General features: G+C 40.3%; 4 protein-coding genes across 5 annotated transcripts in view; 3 read left to right on the plus strand and 1 right to left on the minus strand.

Annotated features, from left to right (window-relative positions):
- Nucleotides 1-26,536, minus strand: part of LOC102789482 (methylglutaconyl-CoA hydratase, mitochondrial-like) — a 674,272-nt gene that overhangs the window by 307,791 nt on the left and 339,945 nt on the right. The window lies entirely within an intron of this gene.
- On the plus strand, nucleotides 4,667-11,640 carry LOC148103182 (uncharacterized). The gene is made up of 3 exons (XM_087839462.1): nucleotides 4,667-4,764; nucleotides 5,610-5,960; nucleotides 11,276-11,640. Exons 1-3 carry the CDS (start codon nucleotides 4,728-4,730, stop codon nucleotides 11,638-11,640), a joined length of 753 nt encoding a protein of 250 aa, XP_087695588.1. The 5' UTR covers nucleotides 4,667-4,727.
- Nucleotides 12,487-14,109, plus strand: LOC148103183 (butyrophilin-like protein 10). Its single transcript, XM_087839463.1, has 2 exons — nucleotides 12,487-12,877; nucleotides 12,944-14,109. Exons 1-2 carry the CDS (start codon nucleotides 12,487-12,489, stop codon nucleotides 12,988-12,990), a joined length of 438 nt encoding a protein of 145 aa, XP_087695589.1. The 3' UTR covers nucleotides 12,991-14,109.
- On the plus strand, nucleotides 23,370-26,400 carry LOC148103184 (uncharacterized). Its single transcript, XM_087839464.1, has 7 exons — nucleotides 23,370-23,460; nucleotides 23,574-23,648; nucleotides 23,976-25,119; nucleotides 25,258-25,486; nucleotides 25,693-25,858; nucleotides 25,944-26,026; nucleotides 26,389-26,400. The coding sequence occupies exons 3-7, from the start codon at nucleotides 25,088-25,090 to the stop codon at nucleotides 26,398-26,400; spliced, it is 522 nt and encodes a 173-aa protein (XP_087695590.1). The 5' UTR covers nucleotides 23,370-23,460; nucleotides 23,574-23,648; nucleotides 23,976-25,087.

Genomic DNA, 26,536 nt, shown 5'->3' on the forward strand with positions numbered 1-26,536 from the left:
TGCCAAAGCGACAATCACGTACCTGGGAAAGCAGGTGGGTTTCGGGCAGGTTCGCCCGATAGAGGCAAAAGTCGAGGCTGTCCTCAGCTACCTGGCCCCAACCACTAGGCGGGAGCTAAAGCGGTTCTTGGGCATGACTGGATACTATCGCTGTTTTTGTAAGAACTTTGCGGTAGTTGTGGCCCCTTTGACAAAGCTATGTTGCCCCAAAATCCCTTTTGAGTGGTCAGGGGAATGCCAGCATGCATTTGAGGCTGCAAAATCTCTCCTTTGCAGTCCCTGGTTCTGGCAGCCCCCAACTTTTCTCAGCCTTTCAAACTGGAAGTTGACGCCAGTGCCACCGGAGTTGGTGCGGTTCTGTTATAGGATGACGCAGAGGGTGTGTGTCACCCAGTCTGCTACTATTCTGTAAAGTTCAAGTGCCACCAGCTAAACTATTCCACCATAGAAAAAGAAGCTCTGGCGCTGCTGATGGCCTTGCAGCACTTCACTGTGTATGTGGGCTCTAGCTCCTTTCCAGTAACGGTGTATACAGATCACAATCCCCTTACATTCCTCCAAAGTATGTACAACCACAACCAGCGACTCATGCACTGGGCATTGCTGGTGCAGGATTATGATCTGGTTATCCAACACAAGAAAGGGACTGAGAATCTGGTGGCTGATGCACTCTCGCGCAGCGCATAGTGATGCGTTTGTTCTGTGTTTCGTATAGTGTGAATGTAAGGGGGGGGGATGTTACATCCTGTGAGGCTGTGGGAGTGTGTGGGCATGGTGTTGTCCTCTCCCTCTCCTCCTCCTTCTTTATTGCCCCACCCCTTGTTTCTCTCTGCCCCTGCCTTCTCCTTTAGGACACACCTGCTGCTCATTTGCCCTCGTTGACCACCAATTACCCTCAGAGGTGATATAAGCTGGAGTAGAGCAGTGTGGAGGTGGGAGAGGCTTCTGGATTTCCTCTGTGTTGGTCAGTGTGTAATTCTGGTCTAGGTGTGGAAAAGGCCTGCTGCATGTGTGTGACCAGCCCCACCGTGCGTGGCTTGTTGTGAGTAGCTCAACTGGGCAGTGGTTTTGCTTAAGTGACGATGTTTGCTTAAGTGACGGCGGCCTCCATTATTTGGTTTGACCTGCCTGGTTATTTCTAATAGCAGCGTTGCTGTCTTTTTCTGTTGAAGCCTTATAGTTGTTTTCTTTGTTGAAGTGGTCACCATCTCGTTGGGTTGACCTGTCTGATTTATCATTAAAGGAGCGGTGCTGTCTCTTTCTGTTGTTACTGTTTATATGATTATTGGATTAATTGATTATAATAAAGATTTATTTCGTGTTAAACACCTCTGTCTGGCATCCTTTTCATTTCAACCTGGATCCGACTGTTACTGTCCCCCACCCTCTTTGCCTAGCTTTCATGTGGGGACGTAACACCTGTTGAATGGAATAAAGTCTGTTCCTTCAAATATATGTTCCAAGTATTCCTTTACAACTCCAATCTGAGAAGTTTTTCCAGCTGTGTGTATGTTTGCATGCAATTTCTGGCAGTCATTTTTAGAAACTCCCAGCATGCTGTCGGAGATTTAATATTGCACAGTGCCTGTTATATCCAGCCAGGGCTCATAGAAGATGTTTTAACCATCTGGAGATACTTGTAGACTTTTAATTCATTTGAAAGCCTGATGCTTAGCCTTGTCCACCCCAGCTGTAAAACTCAGAAACCAGTCTTACTTGTTATCATCTATCGTCCACCTGGGCCTTACACAGAGTTTCTGTCTGATTTCTCAGACTTTATATCTAATTTAGTTCTGAGCTCAGATAAAATAATTATTGTGGGTGATTTTAACATCCATGTAGATGCTAAAAATGACAGCCTCAACATGGCATTTAATCTGTTATTAGACTCAATTGGCTTCTCTCAAAATGTAAAAGTGCCCACCCACCACTTTAATCACACTCTAGATCTTATGTTAACATATGGCATAGAAACTGAACATTTAACAGTGTTTCCTGAAAACCCTCTCCTGTCTGATCATTTCCTGATTACATTTACAATAATTGATTACACAGCAGTGGAGAGTAGACTTTATCACAGTATATGTCTTTCTAAAAGCACTGTATCTAAGTTTAAGAATATAATCCACCCACTGTTATCATCTTCAATGCCCTGTACCAACATAGAGCAGAGCAGCTATCTGAACGCTACTCCAACAGAGGTCAATTATCTTGTTAATAATTTTACCACCTCACTACGTACGACTCTGGATACTAGTGATGGTGAGATGAAGCCTCATGATGAACTGAGGCTTTCCACCCAATTGGTCGACTCATGGTTCGAAGCATTGTGATGATTCATTTGCTCTACTGCGCCATCAAGTGGACAATTCAAGTGAAGCGGGCTCTGTGATTATAATGAAGTGTAAACCTCTAAACTGAATAAATAAATTGTTTTCATGGTTATTTATCCCGAATATTCTCTCAGTATGTGTGATACAAAAGAGAAAGTGGAAACTATCAGGACATAATTTTGGTATGATTGTGTAACTGTTAGCCTCAGACAGTCAGTCAATAGTATAATTCAGATCACAGATCAGTACATTTGCATATTTTTATAACTATAAAAAGAAAGCTGACACTTTCGAGACTTTATCTAAGGTGTAAGCATCACAGCAGATGCCTTTGTGTCAACATAGCTGAGGCTAAAACAGAAAAACGATTTTATAAAAATATTCAGCAGTAGATCAAAACCGAAAGAAAACCATTAATCAACAAATGAACATTACCTGATGCTGCTGAATTGAAGCAGAGCAAATTACAGAGGTTTTATTAGAGACACATCTTAGCGTTTTGCAATTTTGCATAACGTTAAAAAGTTTAAATTATTTTAGTAGCCTATTGAACGGCAGAAATTATGTTTTCTTTTCGGAAGTATTTAAAAGGGAAATTCATGACGATGTTTATGTGAAGCGTAGTTTGGATCTCCTTTTGCTGCTGGTTCGGTCAATATTGTTTGAAGACAAATAAAACCTGTAGCTTCAGAATCAGCGCAAAAAACGCGCAAACACGAAGCACGGACCCGCCGACGGATTAGAATCAGCGAGCTGTCTGCTTTCAGCCCTGTCCCTGTCCGTGCTGTCTGGTGAGAAAGGCGACAAAGGCTGATTCTGATGCGTCAGCGGGTCCGCACTTTGTGTTTACGTCTTTGTGCAGAATCGGTGTACCTGCTATCATTTACTGTTTTAGCTGTTTTGTGGTGGTTGAAATGTAGTAATATTTATATTAAAAATCGATTCAGGATTTTAATGAATCGATATCACGCTATCCAAGCTAGAATTTTAATCGATAATCAAAACCCGCTAGTACCTGTGTCATCATGCTTATGTACATCTGGATAATGACACAAACTAGTGTTTGGTGCTTCACTTTTTAATAAACTAAAAGACAGAAATCAGATTATAGGATCTGTAGTGTTGTTTATTTATATTATGGTGCTTATCATTTGTGATATTTATTACTGTGTGCATACTTTATTAGGAGAGATAAAATAAAATAAAAATCTCTTCCTTGCTGGTTCCATCGAAGAAGAAATGCTCAAGTAACTATGTAACACGTACGTAATCCAATTCCACAACACAGTGTGATGGGAAATCAGCTGTGTTTTTCTGCCCATTTTATTTTGAATCTGGCGCAAACCTGTGAACCAGTCCCTGAATCAGTCACGTGTTACGGACTGTCCGCGAGGCCTCGAACGTCACTGCATACGTAATCAAAGCAAGCCTCGATAAGCGCTTCACAAAAATGCCCCCGAGATTACCCGACACACGATTCGACGCTTCGACACACAGGACACATCACTACTGGATACTGTAGCTCCGGTGAAAATAAGACCTCAAATCAGAAGTACCTGCCTCCGTGGTATAATTCTCAAACATGTAACCTAAAGCAGATTAAGCTGGAGAGGAAATGGCGTGTCACAAATTTAGAGGATCATCATTTTTTTGATGACTGTGGCAGCAGTCATGTGGTTTTAGTGAAGGACCCAAAGTCTGGCAAAAGCTGTGATTTGAGTGAGCTTTATTTATTATTATTGTGTTATTATTATTATTATTATTATTATTATTATTATTATTATTATTATTATTATTATTATTATTATTATTATTATTAATAATAATAATAATAATAATAATAAATTTACCAGCAATCCAAAATACACACATGTATTTATTAGAATTGAATATAAAGATTGTCGTTATTCACTTTTCTTTTTCGTTTTTCTTTCTATTTTTTGTTTACTTTTACAAAAGTAAAAGAAGTAACAAACAAAGTTATGTCTTTGGAATATGACAAGTGAGTCAAACAGTGCTGCACATCCTCGCTGCAGGTGTGAAGAAGGAAACCTCAGAAAACGATGTAAATGTATGAAAATGTTTTGACAAAGCTTAAAATCCTAGTGTCGGTTTTGTAAAATTTTAAGTTTAATTTCTACATTTAAATTCTAAATGACAGCAGAAAATTAATCCCTCAGGGCAGCAACCACATGTTACTAGAAGCAGTAACGCTTCTAATAACATGTTGTTTCTCCTCTGAGTTTAATTGTGAAAGTAAAAAAAAGAACAAAAAAGAGTTTTATTTTGAAAAATCTGCAGGAAATTATCAGTGTTCCTCTGTCTAACTTAAGAGGACCAAACTTTTAGTGCAGCAGCAGCTGCGTGTTGTTGTTATCAGGACTTTAACTGGAGATGAAGATGTTGCTGCCACTCTTGCTCCTCGTACTCGGTAAGAGCGCTCTTTGAATGCAAACACAACGACACAGCTGTTTGTGCTTTTAGACAACATAAAGTCTGTAACATGAGTTTACTGAATGTAAACTGACTCTACTTGACTTTATTCCTTATAACCCCCTCTGGGACTTCATGCAGGGCGCTCACAGGGTTACAGCTGAGTTCATATCTGTTTAAGACGAACTATCTGTGTGTTCCAGACGTCTCTGTTTCTTACTGATAGAACCACAAACCTGCCAGAAAGTAGTGACGTTTGACAAGATTAACGACTATGGCAAAATAAAAAGAAGAAAAAAAAACTTGTCCAATGATACAGATGAAAATTGGTTGTGTTGCCAGTTGTGTGTAACATTGTCAGTGGTGACACTTTTATGTATTGTAACACTGAGATGTCTATTTGCTAATAAACTGTTTGGTGTGTGTGTCTGTGTGTGTGTCACTGTGTTTCTGCCTCATTTGATGTTGTTGCATGGTGAGGTTATTTGTTAAAAATGAATGACTGCGGTGTCGTTGTTGGCCCTGCAGGGCTCAGATCTGCTTGTATCTGTGTTCATTTTCAACCAAATTTAGATATAAATAAGAGATGGTTTCCTCCCTTTTTCTCATTGTTGTTCAGTCATCCATCAGTTTTCTTTAACATCTTTGATGTCCTTTCAGTGTTTGTTGGATAGGAAGAATCCATGTTTGAATACTTTTCATAAAACATGGCTGAGAGTGACGTTACATATTCTGCAACTTTCTGAAACCACTTTATATTCGACTTTATATCAACCCAAGGAAAAAATCCACTGCATACACATAATAAGTGTTTTTGTTGTGTGTGCTTGTGTCTCCTTCCAGTTTCCCAGCATGCCCTGGCTCCGGTAGTGGAGGTGTATGAGGGGGAAAAATCTGTCCTGTTGCATTTTAAGTACTCAGGTTTTATACCTGAGGAAAATCCCACAGTGCTGTGGACTCGCGATGATCTCAACCCCAAAGCTGTCCACCTACGACGAGAGGAAACAGATGATCTTAAAGGGCAAAACCAGCGTTACAGAGGGCGCACATCAATGAGGCCTGATGCTCTGGACACTTTAGACTTCAGCCTCACTCTGAGAAAACCCCAAATGACTGATAGTGGCAACTACACCTGCTCCATCGGAAATGAAAGGGCAGAACTGAAACTGACCGACATACAGCTGCATGTCAAAGGTAAGAAACCCAAACAAACAAAAGAAAAATAACACCTTCTATAATTACAAGTCAAAGATCACATGTCAAACTAAAGGTTGATAGAAAAGGAATTTCTTTTGCTGGAAACTGGAAAATGGCATTAACATTTTCCAGATGCAACCAGTCTGCAAACATCAAAATCTCACAGGTAGATTTTTTGGTGTTTCTATTAAATCTGGATCATTTGATTCAGAAGGTTTTACATCCTGTATACGCAAGAAAACCTGCAGCTCACAGGCCTAATAGAGACTGATGTACAACATGTAACAAAGGATGTCATTTTAAGAAGATAACCTTGACCTCTGGAACTATGAATGACAGGATGATAAAGTGCTGCCAGCTGTTCTTTATTCCAGAAGAATCCACTTCCAATCAAGTAGCTTTCGTTTATTAATTTATTGAACAGGAAGCAGGGTTATGCATTCATAATGTGAGTGTGGAGGTAGTGTGGTAAGGGGGTGTTATACAAGGGCCAACATGAGAAATTAGTGACGCTCCCTTAATGGCCTCAAGCTGCCACTTGTGGCACGTCTGGAGGAAAGGCAGATCATTTTGAATGTTGTGGATCCAAAACTTGGCACCGCCTCCATCTATGAAGGCCCAGGAGCTCCGTTTCTGGGTAGATGACCTGCCACATACCAGCATCAGGCCGCCACATCAACAACATGTTGGGAGTGATTGAATCAAAATCAGCTACGTTTGAGGGGACATAAACATAACCAGGGGCTTGGAGGTGACGATGCCCTCTACTTTGCTGAGTATGGTCCTAAAGACTTCTTCAGTGACATGCTCCAAGATGGTGTAGAGCTGATTTGATGGAACAAATCTCCCGTTCCCATGAACCACCGTGTGGAGCGTATGGAGGGTTGAAATGGAGATGCTGGCTGGCCAACTGTTTTCAGAGCAGGGCCGAGATGCGATCCTTGACATGATGATGAACAATGTGGTGTGGTATACACCAGGTGCTGCCATCTGTACAGTGTATGTACCACATATAGTGAAATGTATATAAAATTTGAATAGACACTGAGGAGTGGAGGCCTACTGTAGGAGAGCTTTGGCTGGACCCTGCAGAATCCAACCAAATCAGTACAGTACAGCTGGTCCTCTTCATGGATCCAGACGTGCAGGCTCCACTGGAGTCAGGGAATGTGGGTAATCATATTCGTGTCTCTATCTTTATTTACACATGTTCTGTTGCTTCTCAAGACTATTTTTATGGATTTCATAGTGTCCAGTTTAGTTACCATTTTAAACAAAAAGAGAGAGAATCATGATATTTATAATCAATCAATCAATCAATCAATCTTTATTTATAAAGCACTTTTCATACAAAAAGAAAATGTAGCACAAAGTGCTTTACATGGTTAAAAGCACCCCCCCCCCCCCACCCCCACCCCCCACCCCCCCCACACACACACACACACGCACACACTTAAAAAGTAAAATTGGACTGGGTACGCATGAGCCAAGTGAGGAAACACTATCATGGGGAGCCGTCTGCACCGGAAGCCGGTCACAGACCGCAGCCTCCAGGCTGGGCACACAGCAGGAGGGAGGCAAAGAAGCCCCCCAGCCAGGCTGAGAGGACCCCCAGAGCCCCAGCAGCCACGGTCGATCACAGCCCCGGTGCAGAGAGCGCCCTCTGAGGAAACACTGGAGATATGACCTAATAAGAGTATATACTGGGTAAAAAGATAAAATAAATAAGAACGGGATACAAGATAAATATAAATATAAATAGAGTAAGAAGATTAAAAAATGAATAAGAATAAAATCAATAAATATTAGGTAAAACCTAAATTAACAATAGAATAACAGGATAGAATAAATAAGCGTAAAATAAATAAACGTTAAGTAAAAGCCAAGTTAAAAAGGTGGGTCTTGAGCCTGTTCTTAAAAACATGTACGTTCTCTGCGGCCCTGAGCTCCTCCGGCAGGTTGTTCCACAGACGAGGACCATACCACTGAAAAGCTGCCTCTCCGTGAGTATGTGTCCTGACTTTAGGGACAATCAAAAGGCCAGTACCAGAGGACCTCAAGGTCCGCGAGGGTTCATATGGTAAAAGCAGATCTGAGAGATAAGAAGGCCCAAGACCATTAAGACATTTAAAAACCAATAAAAGAACTTTAAAATCGATCCTGAAACACACGGGGAGCCATTGCAGCGATTCTAAAACCGGTGTAATGTGGGCCCGCCCTCTGGTCTTCGTCAGCACACGAGCTGCAGAGTTTTGTAATAGTTGTAAAGTTGAAATATTCTTTTTAGGAAGACCAGAGAGCAGGGCATTACAGTAATCAATGCGACTGGTAATAAAAGCATGCATCAACATCTCCGTGTTGGCCCGAGAGAGAATAGGGCGGACTCTGGCTATATTTTTTAGATGATAAAATCCAATTTTGGTTACATGTTTAATATGTGGGATAAAACCAAGCTCAGAGTCAAAAATAACACCCAGGTTTTTCACTTGTAGCGAAGGACATAGTGAAAATGCCTGTAATTTAGACAAGAGTTTCTCTCTCTGAGCCTCAGGACCGACGATTAAAACTTCAGTTTTGTCCTGGTTAAGCTGTAAAAAGTTTTCTGCCATCCAAGATCTTATATCTAAAATACAGTTAAAAAGGGCATCCATTGGTCTGGTGTCATCAGGAGACATGGAAATGTACAGCTGAGTGTCATCAGCGTAACTGTGGAAGTTCACTCCATGCCTCCTGATGACATCGCCGAGAGGGAGCATATACAAATTAAAAAGTACAGGTCCTAAAACTGACCCTTGAGGCACACCACATGTCATATAATATAATAATAATAATAATAATAATAATACATTTTATTCATGAGTGCCTTTCAAGTCACCCAAGGACACTTTACAATAGGTTAAAACACTGAGTAAAACAATGGCAGAATAAGAACAATAAAACAAAAGCACAAGATAAAATTAACAAACAGTGGATTCACAGTGAATATGCAGATTTGAACAGATGGGTTTTGAGGTGGGATTTAAACTGTGGGAGAGAACCAATGTTTCTTATTTCTGGGGTCAGAGAGCTCCACAGCCTGGGAGCAGAGCAGCTGAAAGCTCTGCTTCCCATGGTGGTGAGGCGGAAGGAAGGTACAGCAAGCTGGATAGAAGAAGAAGATCGAAGTGAACGGGCAGAACAGGTAGTGGTTAACAGGTCAGAAAGGTAAGCAGGAGCGAGGTTATGAATGGCCTTGAAGGTGAGCAGAAGAAGTTTGAATATTATCCGGAGTTTCACAGGGAGCCAGTGAAGTTCCTGAAGGACAGGTGATGTGGTGGTAGGAGGGGGTTCTGGTGATAATGCGAGCAGCAGAGTTCTGAACCAGTTGAAGCTTGTAGAGGGATTTTTGGGGGAGACCATGCAAAAGAGAATTGCAGTAGTCAATACGGGAGGTAACAAGACTGTGGACAAGAATGGACGTAGACTGGGTAGAAAGAGAAGGAAGCAATCTGTTAATGTTACGTAGATGGAAGTAGGCAGAACAGTTGAGATTACTGATGTGAGATTTATAGGAAAGTGAACTGTCTAGGATGACACCAAGGCTCTTAACCTGAGGAGAAGGGAAAACTGTGGAGTTATCGATGGTGAGTGAGAAATGGTTCGCCTTCAAAAGGTTGGATTTGGTGCCAATAAAGAGGATCTCAGAAAATTAGGGGTAAACCAGGATTTTAACTCGGATAGACATTCTGAAAGGGAGGAAGGTGGGAGGGAGGAATCAGGTTTGCAAGAGAGATATAACTGGGTGTCATCAGCAAAACGGTGAAACTGAAGATCAAATTTGCGGAAAATGGTAACTAGAGGGAGGATGTATATTATGAAGAGAAGAGGGCCTAACACTGAGCCTTGGGGTACACCAGAGGTGACGGGGAATAGACGAGAGCGGAATGATCTTAGTTGAATAAACTGGGAACGGTCGAGGAGATATGATTGAAACCAGGCGAGGGGTGTGTCAGAGATGCCGAGAGAGGAAAGTCTGCTTAGAAGTACAGAGTGAGAAATGGTGTCGAAGGCTGAGCTCAGATCTAAAAGGACGAGAATGGTGAGAAGACCAGAGTCAGCTCTGATTAGAAGATCGTTAGTGACTTTAAGTAAAGCAGTTTCTGTACTGTGACATGAACGAAAACCAGATTGAAATCTCTCGTAGATGTTATTATTAAGCAGGTGTAAATGAAGTTGAGCTGCAACCACTTTTTCGAGTATCTTAGAAATGAAGGGTAAATTGGAAATGGGACGGAGGTTGTTGAAGTTGTTGGGATCTAAAGAAGGATTTTTCAGTATAGGAGTGACTAGAGCAGTCTTCAATAAGGAGGGAACGATACCGGTGGTGAGAGAAGAGTGGATGATAGCAGAGATGAGTGGGAGTAAAGAAGAGAGGCAGGAATTCACAAGCCCCGTGGGCATGGGGTCAAGATGACATGTGGCAGGCTTTGATTTACATATGAACTCGGAAATATCAGATAAATCAGGAAGATGAAAAGTGGAAAATGGCTCAAAAAGGAGAAAAGGTTCTGGAGAGGGAGTAGACACAACATTTGATCTGAGTTGCTGGTGGATGTTGTTGATTTTCGTAGTCCAGAACAGCATCAAGGAGTTGCAGGTTTCAGAGGGATAGAAGTGCGGTGGTAAAGCGTTGGGGTGTTGAATTCGTTTGTTGAGAAATGAAAACAGAGTCCTTGCATTACCCTCATAAGAACTGATAATACCAGAGTAGAAGCTTTGTTTGGCCTTGCTGATGGAGTCTTTATAGATTTTTAGATTTCTGAATCAACAGTTAAACCAGATTTCTTATATTTATGCTCTAGCTGCCGAGCTTTGGCCTTCAGAGCTCGGAGGTCAGAAGTAAACCAGGGAGCAGAGCGAGCGAAGGAAACAGTGGGTTTTTACAGGAGCCAGAGAATCAAGGACAATGCGTAGACAATTATTATAATATAACAACAAATCATCAGGAGTAGAATAGAAGTCTGGAATCTGAACATTGTCCAAACTGGTAGTGAGAATGTCCATATCAATGTTCTTGATGTTGCAGAACGAGATGAGACGGGTTGGCTTGGTAGAAGAGCAGCAGAGAGTGAGGTTAAATGAAAGGAGGAAGTGGTCAGTTATGGGGATTTCAGTAGCAGAAAGATTCATATTTATATATTATTAATATGTATTTTTACTGGTAGCAGAGTCAGAGTTCAGTAACACATGCTCAGATCATAGCACATCAGTTCTCTCTTTACCATGAGCATGGCTGCTGCTGCTTCTGATATTATGGTTCATTTTCCTCGTAGATCAGCAGGTGGAGGTGAAGGTGGAGGAAGGATCAGACTCTGTCATCCTGCCCTGCAACACAACACCTGACCTGCCTGAGGACACCACAGTGAAGTGGACTCACTCTGACCGAGAACTCATGATGGTCCATGGGTGTTCAAATGGAAGCGACCACCAGGACGACCTTTACTGTGGTCGCACGAAGATGAACGAAGACCTGCTGAGAACTGGAGACCTCAGTCTGACCCTGAAACACCCCACAGAGAGAGACAGTGGAGGATACATCTGCACCATCTACAGGGACAAAGACATCCTGAGACAGAAAGTAGTGCTGCAGGTCAAAGGTCAGACATGTAGCTACAGGTCAGAGGTCAGTGCAGATTGAGTACAGCGTTCAGCAGTCATGTGATATTGTTTTGTTTGTCCACAGAACCGTTTCCGTCCTGGGCCACAGTTCTCCTGGTGTTCCTGCTTCTTCTTGTAGTTGTTTCTGCGAGTCTTTTGTTTCATTTCCGTCATGCCTTGGTGTCAGGTGAGTCTCTCATACTACACTACCCATAATGCATATAGTTAGCAGGTGTCCTCTGGTGGTTTCTTGACTTGTTCCGCTAATTTATTCATTAATATGTAAATATTTAATTAGCATATTAATGATCAAAGAACTGCCGTCCCATTGTTCATCTTACTGCTATCTTACTCCGTTCAGTTGTCTATACATGTTTCTGTACATCGTTACCTGCATATACAACCTTCAGTTGCTTATGTAAATAGGACCACTTTGTGTTTTCCTTTTATATTTTACATCCCCTTGCTATAAGAGTTGTGCCTCACCCACATTTCTCATTCGTGGGAGTTTTTTGTATTCTTTTCCAATTCCACCAGTAAGATTGGGGAGACCTTTTTCCATTACATTAGCCTGTCCCTGCTGGTGGTGTCGTCAAACAGAAAACAAGTCTTTGTTAGTCTGTAGATGTTGGAGGAGCTCCTCTCAGAGAGTCTGCAGTTTGGTCTGAAAGCTCCTCCTGTGTCCTCGAGGATCAGAGTGTAAAATGAGAAGTGAACAAACACCTGCTGAACTTTGACCTCCAGGAGAAAACCTGATAACGTTCCCCCTGTGAGAACAGCGAGATCTGCTCTGAGCTGCTCCGTAAACACAAATCAGACTTTGTGTGTTAGATTGTTTGAACCTCCAGCATTCAGTGAATCTACAGATGGATGATTCAAACAGGACATGGCATTTCTCTACACCTCTGAAAACCTGCTGCTGTCTGTGTTTGCTGTTCTTTCAGTGATTCCAGTGAAGGTGGAGGTGGAGGAGGGGGCGGAGTCTGTCCAGCTGCCCTTTAAAACAACAAAACACCTGTCGGGGGAAGTTCAAGTGATATGGGAACGTTACGAGCCGTTCCAGAAGGCTCACGTGTTTACAAACGGCCCAAACCAATTTGAAGAACAGCACGAGGTTTACAAAGACCGAACTGTGATGAACAAAGACCTGCTGGAAACTGGAGACCTCAGTCTGACCCTGAAACGGCCCACAGAGAGAGACAGTGGAGAGTACAAGTGTTTGGTCTGGAGGAAGGGAACCTTCATCAGAAAGAAAACCGTGAAGCTCAAAGTCAAAGGTTGGTTTGTCTGTTTGTTTGTTGGCTTGTGTGATTGTGTCTGACTGTCTCGTGTCTCCTCTGCAGGTCCAGGATCAAACAGAGGACATCAGGACCAGAAGCTGCTCCATTGATCCGACTCCTCTGACGGCTGATCGATCAGTGTTACGACTGCTGTCGTAATGTTGTCTCTCATGTGCACCAATGACAGAAATGCACCTGCACGCATTTCTGTCATTGGTGGATCCCGGAGACGGTACCTGCAGATTGGCTAACTACATGGAGACAACATATTTACACAGGAGCATGTAGGGGTGGACTGCCTTTGTATGTGATCACTGTTTTCTCCTGTTTTTGTCAGTTTTGGAGGTACGCTGCTGTCATTTAATTTCTTTGAGTATGTTGTTTGTATCCTTGTCTCAGGGACCAAGCAGTAAAGCATAAAGGACACAGGTGTTTAATTTAAAAAATGGGGTTTTATTGACCCAAAAGTAAAAACAGATATTTAACAAAGCCAGAACTTAAACAGGCAGACCAGCAAAACAGGTCAACTCAATAGACTAAGCTCAAGATAACAATTAACAAAACCTCAAACAAACATAAAACAAACTGACCTCCTGAAACGACACACGGGGGAACGTTAATACTGGTTTAGCTAAACCACATGACACACGGGGGAAAAAATGGCTGCCATGTAACCAACTAATACAAAACAATCAAACAAACTTGAAACATCCTCCAGGCAATGAAGCACGACGGCTGTCAGTGGTACTTCAGCTCTCCCAGCCCTTTGCCAGACAGGAGAGAAGCCCCAGGTGACTCAAACACAGAAAGATGTATTAATATAAAACAGAACTTTGACCTTGCAGTGTTCATATGTGTGCACGCCTTCTAAACATTGGAAGGTGTAATAAAAACAAATAATAAAGAAACAATATTGGACAATGAGTAGAATATATTTAAAGTAGTGACTGCAAAGCAAACTAAAGTGAAGTAATGCTGAGGTGTGGCTCATCCTGTGCAGCCATCACACCTTGAGCCCCGTTTGTTTGTTGTATTGCTGTTAGCTCCACCCCGAAGCTGAAGTCCGCTCCTTTGTGTTGAACCCACTCATTGTAAATGAATCGCCATCAAAATGTACTAATTATGTGATGTGCTGCTTACGGTCACACAGGGATGGATCGCCCGTATATTATGGTCTGGCCACGCCTAGACGGGCCGTAACAATCAGTTTGATCTGTGTGATTGATCAGTGATGTCAGCGTGATCACAGGTCCATAGTAACCATAGTAACGCTTTTTGTTCTCACTTGCCTTTTTTAACTTGTCAAGTTGGTTTTGATCTAAAATATTATGATAATTATTGTTCTATGAATTTAACCTCGGTCGTAACAATTTAATCTGATCCAGTGTTGTTGTTCTGCTGTGGTGATGGAGCGGCTGCTCCTGACTACAGATGGATGATTCAAACATGGCACACAGAGAAGAAGGAGTAGAAGAAGAAAGCTGAATGCCTGTAATGGTGATCTGCATGGATCAGAGCAACAGTGAGAAAACATGGAGGAACCTTTAAGGCAGCGGTCCCCAACCCCCGGGCCTCGGACCGGTACCGGTCCGTGAGTCGTTTGGTACCAGGCTGCGAGAGTTGAGGCTCAGGTGTGAAATGTATAGTTTTCAGGGTTTTTATCGGTTTTCAGCGTTATTTTGTTATCGTTTTTATCGTTTACTCGGTTTTCCTGGGTCTTTTCATGTGTGTTATGAATAAATCTTCTTTTTTTCGGTACCGGTACTAGTTTTATTTTGTTGTATTTATCCGCGACACCTTAAAGGCCGGTCCATGAAAATATTGTCGGGCATAAACCGGTCCGTGGCGCAAAAAATGTTGGAGACCGCTGCTATAAGGAACAATGTCAAGACAGAAACACAGGAAACACACTGCTGAGCTTCAGATTCAGAGTCTGAAACAGCAACAAAACACTGCCAGTAAACACAATCCAACCATTTAGTGTGTAGTGTATATGTTGAGCTCTGAATGTGTGTAAGAGTCCTGCAGACAGTCTGATCCAGTTTGGCTCTGCTGAAGTCTGGATGTAGATCATGGAGGAGTTTCTCACTTCAGACTCTGATCCTGTTCTTACACACTGAGGTTTTGTCTCGTTTTCTTCGTCCTGCTAAGCTGTTCATGTTCAACACTACAGAGGGAACAAATCCACTCAGGAAGCAGCTCATCTGAGGTCATTTGATCATCAGGTTGATTTGGATTCATTGAACATGATGATATTGCTTTTTGAAGTATGATCATATTGATGGTAAGTCATAACACAGACAGCTGCTCTGACTTTCTAGATTTCTTCAGTTTTGTTTATGTACCCCTAAATTACAACAACAGTCGTCTCAAGATGCTTTAAACTCTAAGTCTGTGTAGTGTCTCAGTCATCCAGGTCATGGTCGTCTAAGCAGTTTGGAAAAAAACAAACATAGAGTATGCTGTGCAGAGCAGCGAGCAGTTCTCAGACCTCTGGAGACACCAAGCAGCCACTTCATGCTCTCTCTTTCTAGTCCCTGTCAGGACTCTTGCTGCAGCATTTTGGATTAGCTGAAGGCTTTTCAGCGAGTTTTTAGGACTTCCTGATAATAATGAATTACACTCGTCCAGCCTGGAAGTAATAAATGCATGAACTAGTTTTTCAGCGTCACTCTGAGACAGGATATTTCTAACTTTAGAGATGTTGCACAAATGGAAGAAAGCAGTCTTACATATTTGCAAGTGTTATCTGGCTTCATGGTTAAAGCTGGGTGTCATCTGCATAGCAGTGCACACCTGTTCAACCACTCACACTGTGATGTGCATTAAAATGAAGCTCCACAGGCTGTTGGACAATAAGCTTTATAGTTTCAGTTGGTCCAGTTTAATGTGCAGCCATCACTGAGAAATAATCAGCAGCACTGAGAGCGCGCTCAGCAACAAAACCATTATTTCACTGCTCTGTGCTTTAAATCAGCAGGTTAATGATTTGCTGCAGCATTCGTTTTCACAATAGTGTTCTTTTATAGATTTTTCATCCATATCTGATAATGTGTTTTAGTAGGCGGAGCTCGTAGGGATCATTTTTTGTGGAGTCATGTGATCCATCAATCACCCCCTTTAGATTGGCTACATGCTTCCAGCACCGCCTCTTTCATGTGAATGTATGAGCAAACTCTGGGTTAACTTAGTGAGTTAACACGTGTTGGTTTGTACAACCTGACTGTAATAATGAAAACCGTCTGTTCTTCACTGGGATTCCCTTTTGTCCAGTTTGGGTTTTGAGTCCATTTTATTATTGTGTGACATTTAGAGGAGGACGGTAAACCTGTCCTGGTCGAGGAGGAGAGATTGCTGTTGTTCTCTGCAGTGGTTTAAGCATTCAAACGACAAACTCTGTAACATGAGTTCACTAAATGAAGCCCCTCACTGTAGTTTACTTTATTTCTGTAAAGTCGCATCATCCTAAAAAGTTGATTCTATTCATCCGGATGTAGATCCAAGTGACAGACTCACCTCCGTCCCCTCAAACAGATCACTCAGTCATGGACATGTTCGTACAACAGCTACTTTCAGCTGCTCCCTCATCACAAGACGCTGTCACAGCACACAGCTCTGCATGTTTTACACCAGATGCAACACAAAGGCGATTATTGTCACCACTCAACATGTTAACCTCTACACTATGGAGCCATAAACCTCTGTTCTTACAGTATAGTATGCTTTCATTATGTAACCCGGGTTAAAAAGATGCATAAATAGTAAAAGATATGTGAAGTCTGAGAATATAAATATCAAAGAGTTCATTTATTTAAATTTTCTTGTTTATTAAAAAGATCAAAGTTCATGTCAACTGATTAAAAACATGTTTGCATTGTTTAAAATACGTTATCTTTCTTTTCTTGTGACTTGTTTGTGAGAAATGTAATTTCCTACGGGGATATGGTCTGTGAAGGTAACACAGGGTGGAGAAGGAAAAAGAGAAAAAAGAGAGCGCGAGGAGAGAAGGCGGTGGTGCGTGAGTTACACGGAGCAACCGGAGAAGTTAGCTTGTTTTTATGTAGTATCAGTGAGTGTGTTTCGACGTTTCAGAAAGATAAGTCACAGTGTCGGTAAGTTAGTGACGTGACACATAAAGTTTCGGTGTGAAGCTGCTGGACTGTGTGTTTTGTTTACTGCAGCCGTGCACGCATTGAGTTAAAGCGAGGCTAACCCAGCCGTTAGCTAATAAGGACTACTGTAGCTGCCGTTTCGCTAAAGTTGTGGGACGTAACAAGCTGCAGAGGATCGTTACCGAACTGGATAACGACGGACACACCCCGGATAGTCACTCTGAGCGCCTGCGTCACCCAGAGTACCTCTGGCAACGTGGGAAGCTAAAACAGGAAGCTTGTGGAGCACGTGGAGATCACGGACCTTCCTCATCTTTGTGCTACTGCATTCAGAGCGGAGTGTTTCTGAAGGAGCTGAAGACAACTTGTTGCCTGGATTAATCTGGTGGGAAGTGCACGTTTCACAAGGTACTGAGTTTATTTATTTATTTATTGCTTGTTGAGTGAAGAACTTCCGGTTGGGAGATCGTTTTGGATTTATACTGGAGCAATGTGCACGACTATGTGCACGTTAGCATATGCTACTTCCGGTGCGGAAACTCCTGTGGGGAGCTTTGTTTCCGGTGTCCTATTCACGCCCTGTTTAAGGTCCAAAACAAGTTAAGCCAATGAATAAATCAAGCGGCGATTTACATTTCTATAGATGTCTCAGGCATTTACCCAATATATCTGTAAACGATGTTCATCAACTTGTTGATATTTTTCCCCCGCGCCTCAGAGCAAAAGAGAAAATGGATTCAAATGTTATATTTCTCAGCTGTCCCTCGTTTATCGCGGGTGTTATGTTCTAAAAATAACCAGCGATAGGTGAAATCAAGTAGCCAATTTTATTTTTTGACGGTGCAAAATGTTTCGTGGACATCGTGGACATACAGCACTGCACTTCAGAGTCACACTGCTAGCATCGATGCAGCGATTCTGTACAGGAGAGACGTCACGGAGGAGATCGTCTGCAGCGATCAGGACACAATGTGACGTAAAAAGAAAGCATGCAAACTTGCACTAAAAATCTGTGAAACAGCGAGGTGAAAGGTGAACCGCGTTATAGCGAGGGACCGCTGTAATTTTGAAGGTAAGTCACAACATACCCTTCGTAAATACTAATGTATAGAAACCGTTACCAGCAATCATTCATTTTTTGTGTGGCTTTTTTCACGGTTTGTTAACATGCTGTGTAGGTGTGTACTTGACTAGCTGATATCACATAACGGAAACATCTGGTTTGACTATTGTTCACCTGTAGTTTGAATGCTGAACATTTGTCTGTTTAAATCATGAGACCAGTCACTATACAGAGATACTTCTGAATGTGGACGATGTGTCTTCTGCTGCAGTTCTGCTTGTGTTGAGTGATGTAAACAACTGAGCGATCTAAACTCTTTAAACGTCAACATTGATCATTAGATTTTTTATGACACAACAGTGGTGAGTGTTCCCACCTTCTGCTCTTTGTAACTTAACGAGATCTTTCCGTTTTCGAGTTGTGGACATGATTTTGGAGGATATCTTCGCAGTAGCGATTGACCGCAAAGTAAAGCTACCGGAAATGTACAACCCCACATCCGGTCTCAAACCAGGAAGTTAGCATTTTCTCGTGCACAGGGTCAATACAGGCCTGCAACGTAGGGTTTATCTCTGCCGGCTTTAGGTTTAGTTTGGGACTATAATAGTTTTATCACTGGTGGTTTACACTGTATATGTGGAGATTCTGTGTACAGTGGGTAAATTGCTGTGTGTGTGTTTTTGGTTTGCCTGAATACTGAAATCTGCCATTTTATTATTTTGTTTTCATTGTTTGGTAAATTAAAGGAGGGTTGCAATGCTCTACTTTACATGGTGTATGACATGATTTACTGCACTATAGACACTAGTGTTCATTTTTGCGTGTAGTGCTGCTGTTAAGGAATAAGCTTCATTGATCCCAGAAACAAAAGAGAAGTTAATTTAAGAATATTGTACGAGAGTACACTAGGAAAAGAACCCAGGGCCCATTTATTACTGGTGTCAAGCCAGCCTCCACTTTGTTTTACGTTCCCTGTGTATTCAAAGTATTATGGCAAAAGATGTGGAAACATGATTTCAAAATAAAATCTCCTGAAGCATGATTTCAAAATGAAGGCCAACTTCCAGTAAATTAAGAGCACATTCACAAATATCAATTAGTCTTGTTTGCACACTCTAATGTTGGATACAAATGACATACCCTAGTATTCTAGTAGCAACATGTCAATATTAAAGCCACCTCCGTTTGGATTTCAAAGTAAAAGCCCTCTGAATGTTTATTTTTGAACTACTCTTTTAATTAATTCAGAATGGAAAACTCACGTTTCCACAGACTTGTTGCAGTCTATATTGACAGTATACAACCCCATAGTGATTCCATGTCAATATTAATCATTCTTGTTTTGCCCTTCAAAATTCTCTCTTTCAAATTGACCATATATCAGTGTGCGTTTTCAATGACTTCAGAAAGCTCTAAAATGGAAAATTGCTATTTCCACATAATAATTACTTTCTGTATTGACAGCATTCCACCCCACAGTGATACCATGTTGATCTCAAGTCATTCTGATTTTGCCTTTCAAAATAAGAGCCCTTTCAAATTGCTCATATGGGAAATAATCTTTCAATGAATTCTGATTTCTCTAAAAAGAAAAATTCTTGTTTCCATTGCATAAATTCACTTAAGATCAAGAGTATGCAACCCCACAATGATACAATATCAATATCAAGTCAGTGTGATTTTGCATTTCAAATTAATGGCCTGTTGAAATTGCCCATTTAAGACCTACCTTTCAGTGATTTCAAAATGCTCTAAAAAGAAAAAATCCTGTTTCCATTGCATAAATTCACTTTAGATCAACAGTATCCAACCCCACAGTGATACCATATCAAAATCAAGTCAGTCTGATTTTGCCTTCCAAAATAAAATACTTTTTAAATTGAGCATATATGACCTACTCTTTTAACGGTTTCAAAATACTCTTAAATAGAATTTTGCTGTTTCCACAGGATGAATCCATGTTAGATCAACAGTATACAGCCCCACAGTGATACCATACCAATATCAAGTCATTCTGAATTTGCCTTCCAAAGTAAAAGCCTTTTCAAATTGTCCACAATCGACCTAACTTTCAGTGATTTCAAAATGCTCTAAAATGGAAAATTCTTGTTTCCACAGGGTAATTCTAGTTTAGATGAACAGTATACAACCCCATAGTGATACCATACCAATATCAAGTCATTCTGATTATGCCTTCCAAAGTAAAAGCCTTTTCAAATTGTCCATAATTCACCTACCTTTCAGTGATTTCAAAATGCTCTAAAAAGAATAATTTCGGTTTCCACCTCAGAATTATTCTGAAATGTTTTTTTATTCTTTCTGTTACTCACATGTATGTTTTGATGTGCAATGGTGTTAGTTTGAATGACATCTCCAAGGCCCTTTAATTTATAATTGTCTTTTCTGTTTTTTGTTTTTACTTTGTTTGTCAAGTATTCACCACATTTAAAACCCACAAAAAAAAGACAATAGTTAACTTTAAAATTAGTACAGAGGTGGAGAATAAACTCAGCCGTGGTGTCTTTTGTCTTATGCAGTCAGAGAGATTATTGAATGGTTGGGTGGATGTATTTTCCTCTGTGGTGGGTTACGATGTGCGCCCCCCACCCCAGGCTCCGTGGGGCTTGGTGGTGGTGCTAATGTAGGCCCCTGTCCGGATGGGCCTTTGTGGCTTCCAGGGGTGCCTACTTGGGTCAGTGGGGGACCTGGCCCCACGAGAGAGTACTTTGCCTTCACTTCCCTCCCCTCCTCATCCCCACTCCATCACACCGCCACACATGCAGGGCTTTGGCGTACAGTTGTTTCACTGAGGTGGGTGTGAGTCATTCCTGCTGTGTCCCCTTCCGACCACCTGTACCTCAATTTTATTCCACAATCTATACATCAACATCACTTGTGCTGGGCATGCTGAATGGCGTCCAAGGGATGGTCTGTGTATTCAACCTCTCCTAAGTTGCCGGTGCCCACGTCTCAATTTTAAATACATGTAGATGATAATGTTTCTCGGCAGGGGCCGTGCTGACACCAATATTTATTATCTACTGTTACTTATACTTATCTAGGTTGTGGCTGTGATACTTGCTGTTGTGTACTGTGTTATATTTTTGCTTGTTTTCTTTTCTGTTTTTTTCTTCCAGTAGGTAATCCAATGGAATTTACTGTCTTGTGTCACTGTCCCTCATCCCCTCTGTTTTTCCCCTCTTTTGAACGTCTCTTGTCCAAGTCTTAACCCTTTAAAACCGGTCAGAGCGGCAAGCTCTGTTTTGCATATGAAACCGGAGGAGTTGTACTTACATCTTATGCCATCAGCTTGTCCTCGGTCACAGTTTCCTTCCACATATAGTTTTGCAAAAACTGCATAAAAAGCACTTGCAGCAACAAAAACATAATATTCCAGAAACACGCTTTGCCGATCCAATCAGCTGTTCATAACACTTCCTACGTTGGAATAGACGTCAGCGCGAACTTTTGCATGTCCGCCATGACCTGCCCGAAACCGGAAGTGATGTCATTTTGCGGAAATGTAGTTTTTTACCATCAGGGCCTCATGAGCCTATACTGGTGTTTTTAAAAGTTATGTTTGACTTTATGACTTTCTGTGTGGTTTCTGGGATGCTTAGGACTCATATTGCACTGCTGGAAATAGTTTATTTTGATGCATATGCTGCTTTTTTTGCAAATTTGCAGTATAATATTTATTTTCGTTTTTCCTGCAGTATATAAAAATTGGTGTATTTCAAAAATAAAACTATGAAGACACTCAAAATAAATTTCCTGTGGTGGGAAACTATTTTGTGCAACTTTTTTGTATTTACAGTTTTGAGGGATAAGCCTCTTAAATTTCTCTAACTAGAAATATATGTTAAAAAAACAAAAACGATTTTCAATTCTTTTGTAGTTTATTGCACTTTTTTGCAATTAATGTAATTACTATGCACTTAATGCAGACATATTATTAAAATTTGGGCTGTAATCGTTGTATTGATGTATAGCAACTTGAAATGCTCCCAAAAATGGCTCCACAGCATGTAAACATATAATATAAGCTCTGACGGACTTGGTTCTATGGTAGGTCTTAAAGGGTTAATATTTCCTATCAACCAATTATGTGTATTCCTTTGATAATAACTGCAAATTTAAATTTTACAATAAAATGATTGAATAAATAGATATTTTAAAACTTCAATCAAGTGGAGCAATATTGCAAAGCCATAATGGTCCACTTGAAAAAAACAAAATCTGTTGGAGAGCCTATACCGCCCACTACTGGACGTTACAATTAAACAGGCGAGCTTGGAGTGTCTGACTCTGTCGACATTTCAAAAACTAGAGGTGAAAACATGTCCTTTTGAACATAAAAGTCTTGTGCAGAAAAAATGCCGAAGAAGGAGAAGGGGTGAGTTCCTTTTTTTAAGTATAAACTTTAAATAGTAACTTTTAAAATTTGCTAACAAAGTAGTTCATCTCCAATTACATGTAATTGAGTAATCAAGTCTTGTAGCCTAGCCTGAGATATTAGCCAGGTTATTTCTGATTGTAAAAATGTCTTTTTTCTTATGTGTAACACGTAAAATTACATTTATGTCACCATATTATTACTGGGGTTTTTTCGATAACAGGCTTCGCTATGAGCAAAAACAAAAAAAGATTTGCACACAGGACTCAGGCAAAGTTGTAGCATACGGCAGAAATTAATTAACACGTGTTCTATAACAGGCACATCTGTTGCTAACAGGCAATGGCTTTTTAACATCAAGTGCTGCACATTTTCTTCAGGGGCATTGTATTTCACAAAAACATGTTCAAATAGTACTTGAATAGAAACAAAGTTTTGTAATTAGTGGCACCGATTTAAAATTGTTCTCAATTCATTGAGAATATTATACATATTCTTTATAAAATGTTATGATTTCATATTCATCAATGATATAAATGCCACTGTAATGTTTTCTTTTTTACACTTAGAGTCTACCGCTTCTGCTTATTTGGGGTATGTATGTTTTTCTTCTTTTCTTTCATATACATTTTCCAGGAAAAATAAAACTGAAAATGCTATATCTTCTGTTTTAGAACAAAAAGAAAACGATTACGATCAATGAAATTATTGAAACTGTGGAACAGCTGAAAAAACATGGCATGCAACTGGAGGACCATGCACTTCATAAAGAAGGCCCCTGGGGTCAAGTTTGCCTGACACTTGGTATTCAGAATAATAAAAATAACCGCTACAGAATTTGTGATGCATTTCGTCAGGTTAGTTCTTTTCACTTAGTTTTTTTAAAAACATATTGTATTAAACTATTTAGTTAAAATCAAATTTATTAAAAATGTATGCCTGTTCTCTACAGAACTTGTCTATACCAGTCAAAGGGGATTCAGATAATGGACAAAAGCCACCAGAGCAGGTTTCATGAATAAAATTCTATGTGTTTGATATCAAATATGTTGGTATACCAAATTTTAGTCAATGTGTTACTGTTGAAATTATCCCTAAACTTAATATTGTCATTTTCAGCAGGAAGAACTATCAGCTGCCGCTTCTCTGTCACCGGACATCTCCTCGCAGGTGGAAGGACAGCTGTCTCCTGAGCAGGTCAGTCATTAAAAATGCTTTCAAATAAGTTATGATTGGTGCTAGGATCATTGTTTAAATGACCACTTTATATTACATAAAAAATATTTTTACAAACACAATATACAATTAAATAAAGAATTTTATCAAATGTTGTAACATAGAATGAAATTTATATTTCATGACACTTCTCAACATGAATTTTTGCTGTATATTCTGACATTAGAAACACTGGTTGTTAATATACTTAAAATACACAAGTATTTCAAGTATATTTACTGATATTATAGTAGTTATGTAACATGGACAAAACGTTTTCTCACAAAATGCATTTTTCCTCTTTTTTAGCCTAACAGCAACTCATCTGATGATGGATTCATAAGAATCAGGGTCCCACTTGAACAGACTTTTTTTTTCTTGAAAAGGAAAGAATGGACTAATATAAAAAATAAGACATCCCAAAGAGGATACAAGGGACTACAGTGGACAAATCTGATTTCAGACGGAATACGGACAGTGTTTCCATATTGTTCCTTTGCCTTCAAAAGGCACAGAGTCAAGGCTTTGGACTCAGTAAGAAAGGGCACTTTCTTCTGGTGTCTGGGTTACTGCAGTTTTGAGGACTGTCCAGTCACTGTCACTGTAGATAATGAAGACGATCTAAAGGCAAAAGTCAATTTTCAAGGTCTCGAGTGTGTGCACAACCACTATGAACTAAGAAGAAGGCCAGTAAGAGCTCATAAGAGAGATAAAATTGGCCATGAATTGGAAAACCAATTACCTAGAGCGATGTATCTGGAAAAAATGAGCAAAATGGATGATGATGTTGTGCAATCGGGGTGTAGAGATGAAGTTCCAACTCCTCAAGTGTTGAGAAACATAGCCTTGGAAATCCGAAAGAAAAGTCGTCTTCATCATAATGAGATTATGAGTCTCCAGTTAATGGTGGCAAACAAGAAGAACAGCCCAGAGGATGTATTGCAGAAAGTGATGTTACATCCAAAAGGTGTTTTTTTTTTATGGTCTTCCAGGAGCATTGAGATTTTCCAGAGCCGCTGTCGGGAGGACATAGTTTATATGGATGCTACAGGAAGTATCATGAAAAAAAGAAAGGGTTCGCCTCCTTTCTATGTTTACGAACTTGTAGTAAGAAATCCACGGAAAACATCCTCTCCCCTACCAGTGGCTACATATTTAACATGTGACCATACCACTGCCTCAGTCACATATTTTTTGGAAGCATTTCTGACTGATGTTGCAAGGGCCTTTGGGCGCAAAGCCATGCGTTCACCTTTAATGCTTATGTGTGATAGATCTATGGTCCTAATGCAAGCTATCTGTTTAGCTTTTGCAAAAAAAATCTGTCTGACACAATAAATCATTATTATAACATCGCTTCGTGGAAAGGAAACAAGGAAAACTTCGAGGTTACAATTCTTCACAGATGCCTTAGTCATGTTATGAAGAATGCCAAGGAGATCTGTAAAAAGTAGTAAGTGTAGTCCTTTTAATACAGTATTCACTTGTTTGTTTTTATTGTGACGTGTGACATGGCATTTCATTTTTCAATTTGGGAAAACATTATTACTGTTTTGGAAACACTTAAAGATAATTTCTTCTTAAACTGCAGTGCACCAAAGAACTACCATCTTGCAATGCACACTGTTGGAGTCTTCACTACTGCAACTTCCTTAAAAGACCTCACTGACATGGTTCGAAGTGCTGCAGTTGTTTTTGGGAGTCCTTGTAGTGGTGAGAATGTCGAAAAACATTTTCACAACCTGCAGTTATGGATGCAGAAAGCCAATGTTGATGTTGATGGCAATGCCAGAAACTCAAAAGCTGATGAGGACCTGAAGGTAAACTGAAGTCAATTTTTATTAAAACTAAAGGCTAAACTTTTGCCTCTTATACATTTTTTTAAATACTTTGGAATAGCATAATAATCACAAGTAATTTTAAATGTTTTATACAACATAATGTTGGGTTTTTAGATTATAGATATGAAAGATGAGTGCACACAATGTTCAAATCACATAATTATTCTGTTTTGTCTGTTGGCTAGGGAGTCAAGGGAAACAACCTCTTTGGGAGACATTTTAAGGAGCTCATTTCCAACACATCATTGGAGATGGATGGTGAGGCAAACCCTTACTACAGCAAGGGGCTCATGGAGCACATCAGCAAATATCTTCTTCCTTTTTCTGGATTATGGTCTGCAATAATGTTAGGTAAGCCATTTTAAAGTAGACAAGTAATTAGTTTATAAAATGAAATTACACACATCAATATTATTCTAATCTTCAAAATCCAAAGGTGACCTTGGAAGACATGGCACTGGGAAAATGTATGAGCAGTACCACAACAAATACAATGCCTTAAGAAAGATCAAGAGACAAGTAAGACACATGATTTTTAGTATATATACATATTTGTGTGGTGTGATTGAGAAACGGCAGGTCCAGAGGAGTCATCTGTATTGCAGATCATACAACATTGCACACAACAACAATGTGTATCTTTTAAAAAAATCACATTTAATGATTTCTTAATTTGATGTTACCTTGGAAACTCCAGAATTTCAGGTAGGATTGACAACTGCTAACATAAAGGATTCATCAAAGTAATAGTAATGCCTTCTTTTTCCATAGAAGATCCTTTCCATGACACAGTAATCAGTCATGGACACGTGTATGAAGGGCAAATCTTATTTGTTTACATGTTGATATTCATGTTCAATTCATTCGATGTGAACATCCAGGATTTTGGTTGACTAGTTGTAACCTTAACCTACAGTGGGGCAAAAAAGTATTTAGTCAGCCACCGATTGTGCAAGTTCCCCCACTTAAAATGATGACAGAGGTCAGTAATTTGCACCAGAGGTACACTTCAACTGTGAGAGACAGAAT

The sequence above is a fragment of the Neolamprologus brichardi genome, chromosome 3 (assembly GCF_056152115.1).
Source record: "Neolamprologus brichardi isolate AB-2024 chromosome 3, ASM5615211v1, whole genome shotgun sequence".
NCBI classification, from domain to species: Eukaryota; Metazoa; Chordata; class Actinopteri; order Cichliformes; family Cichlidae; genus Neolamprologus; species Neolamprologus brichardi.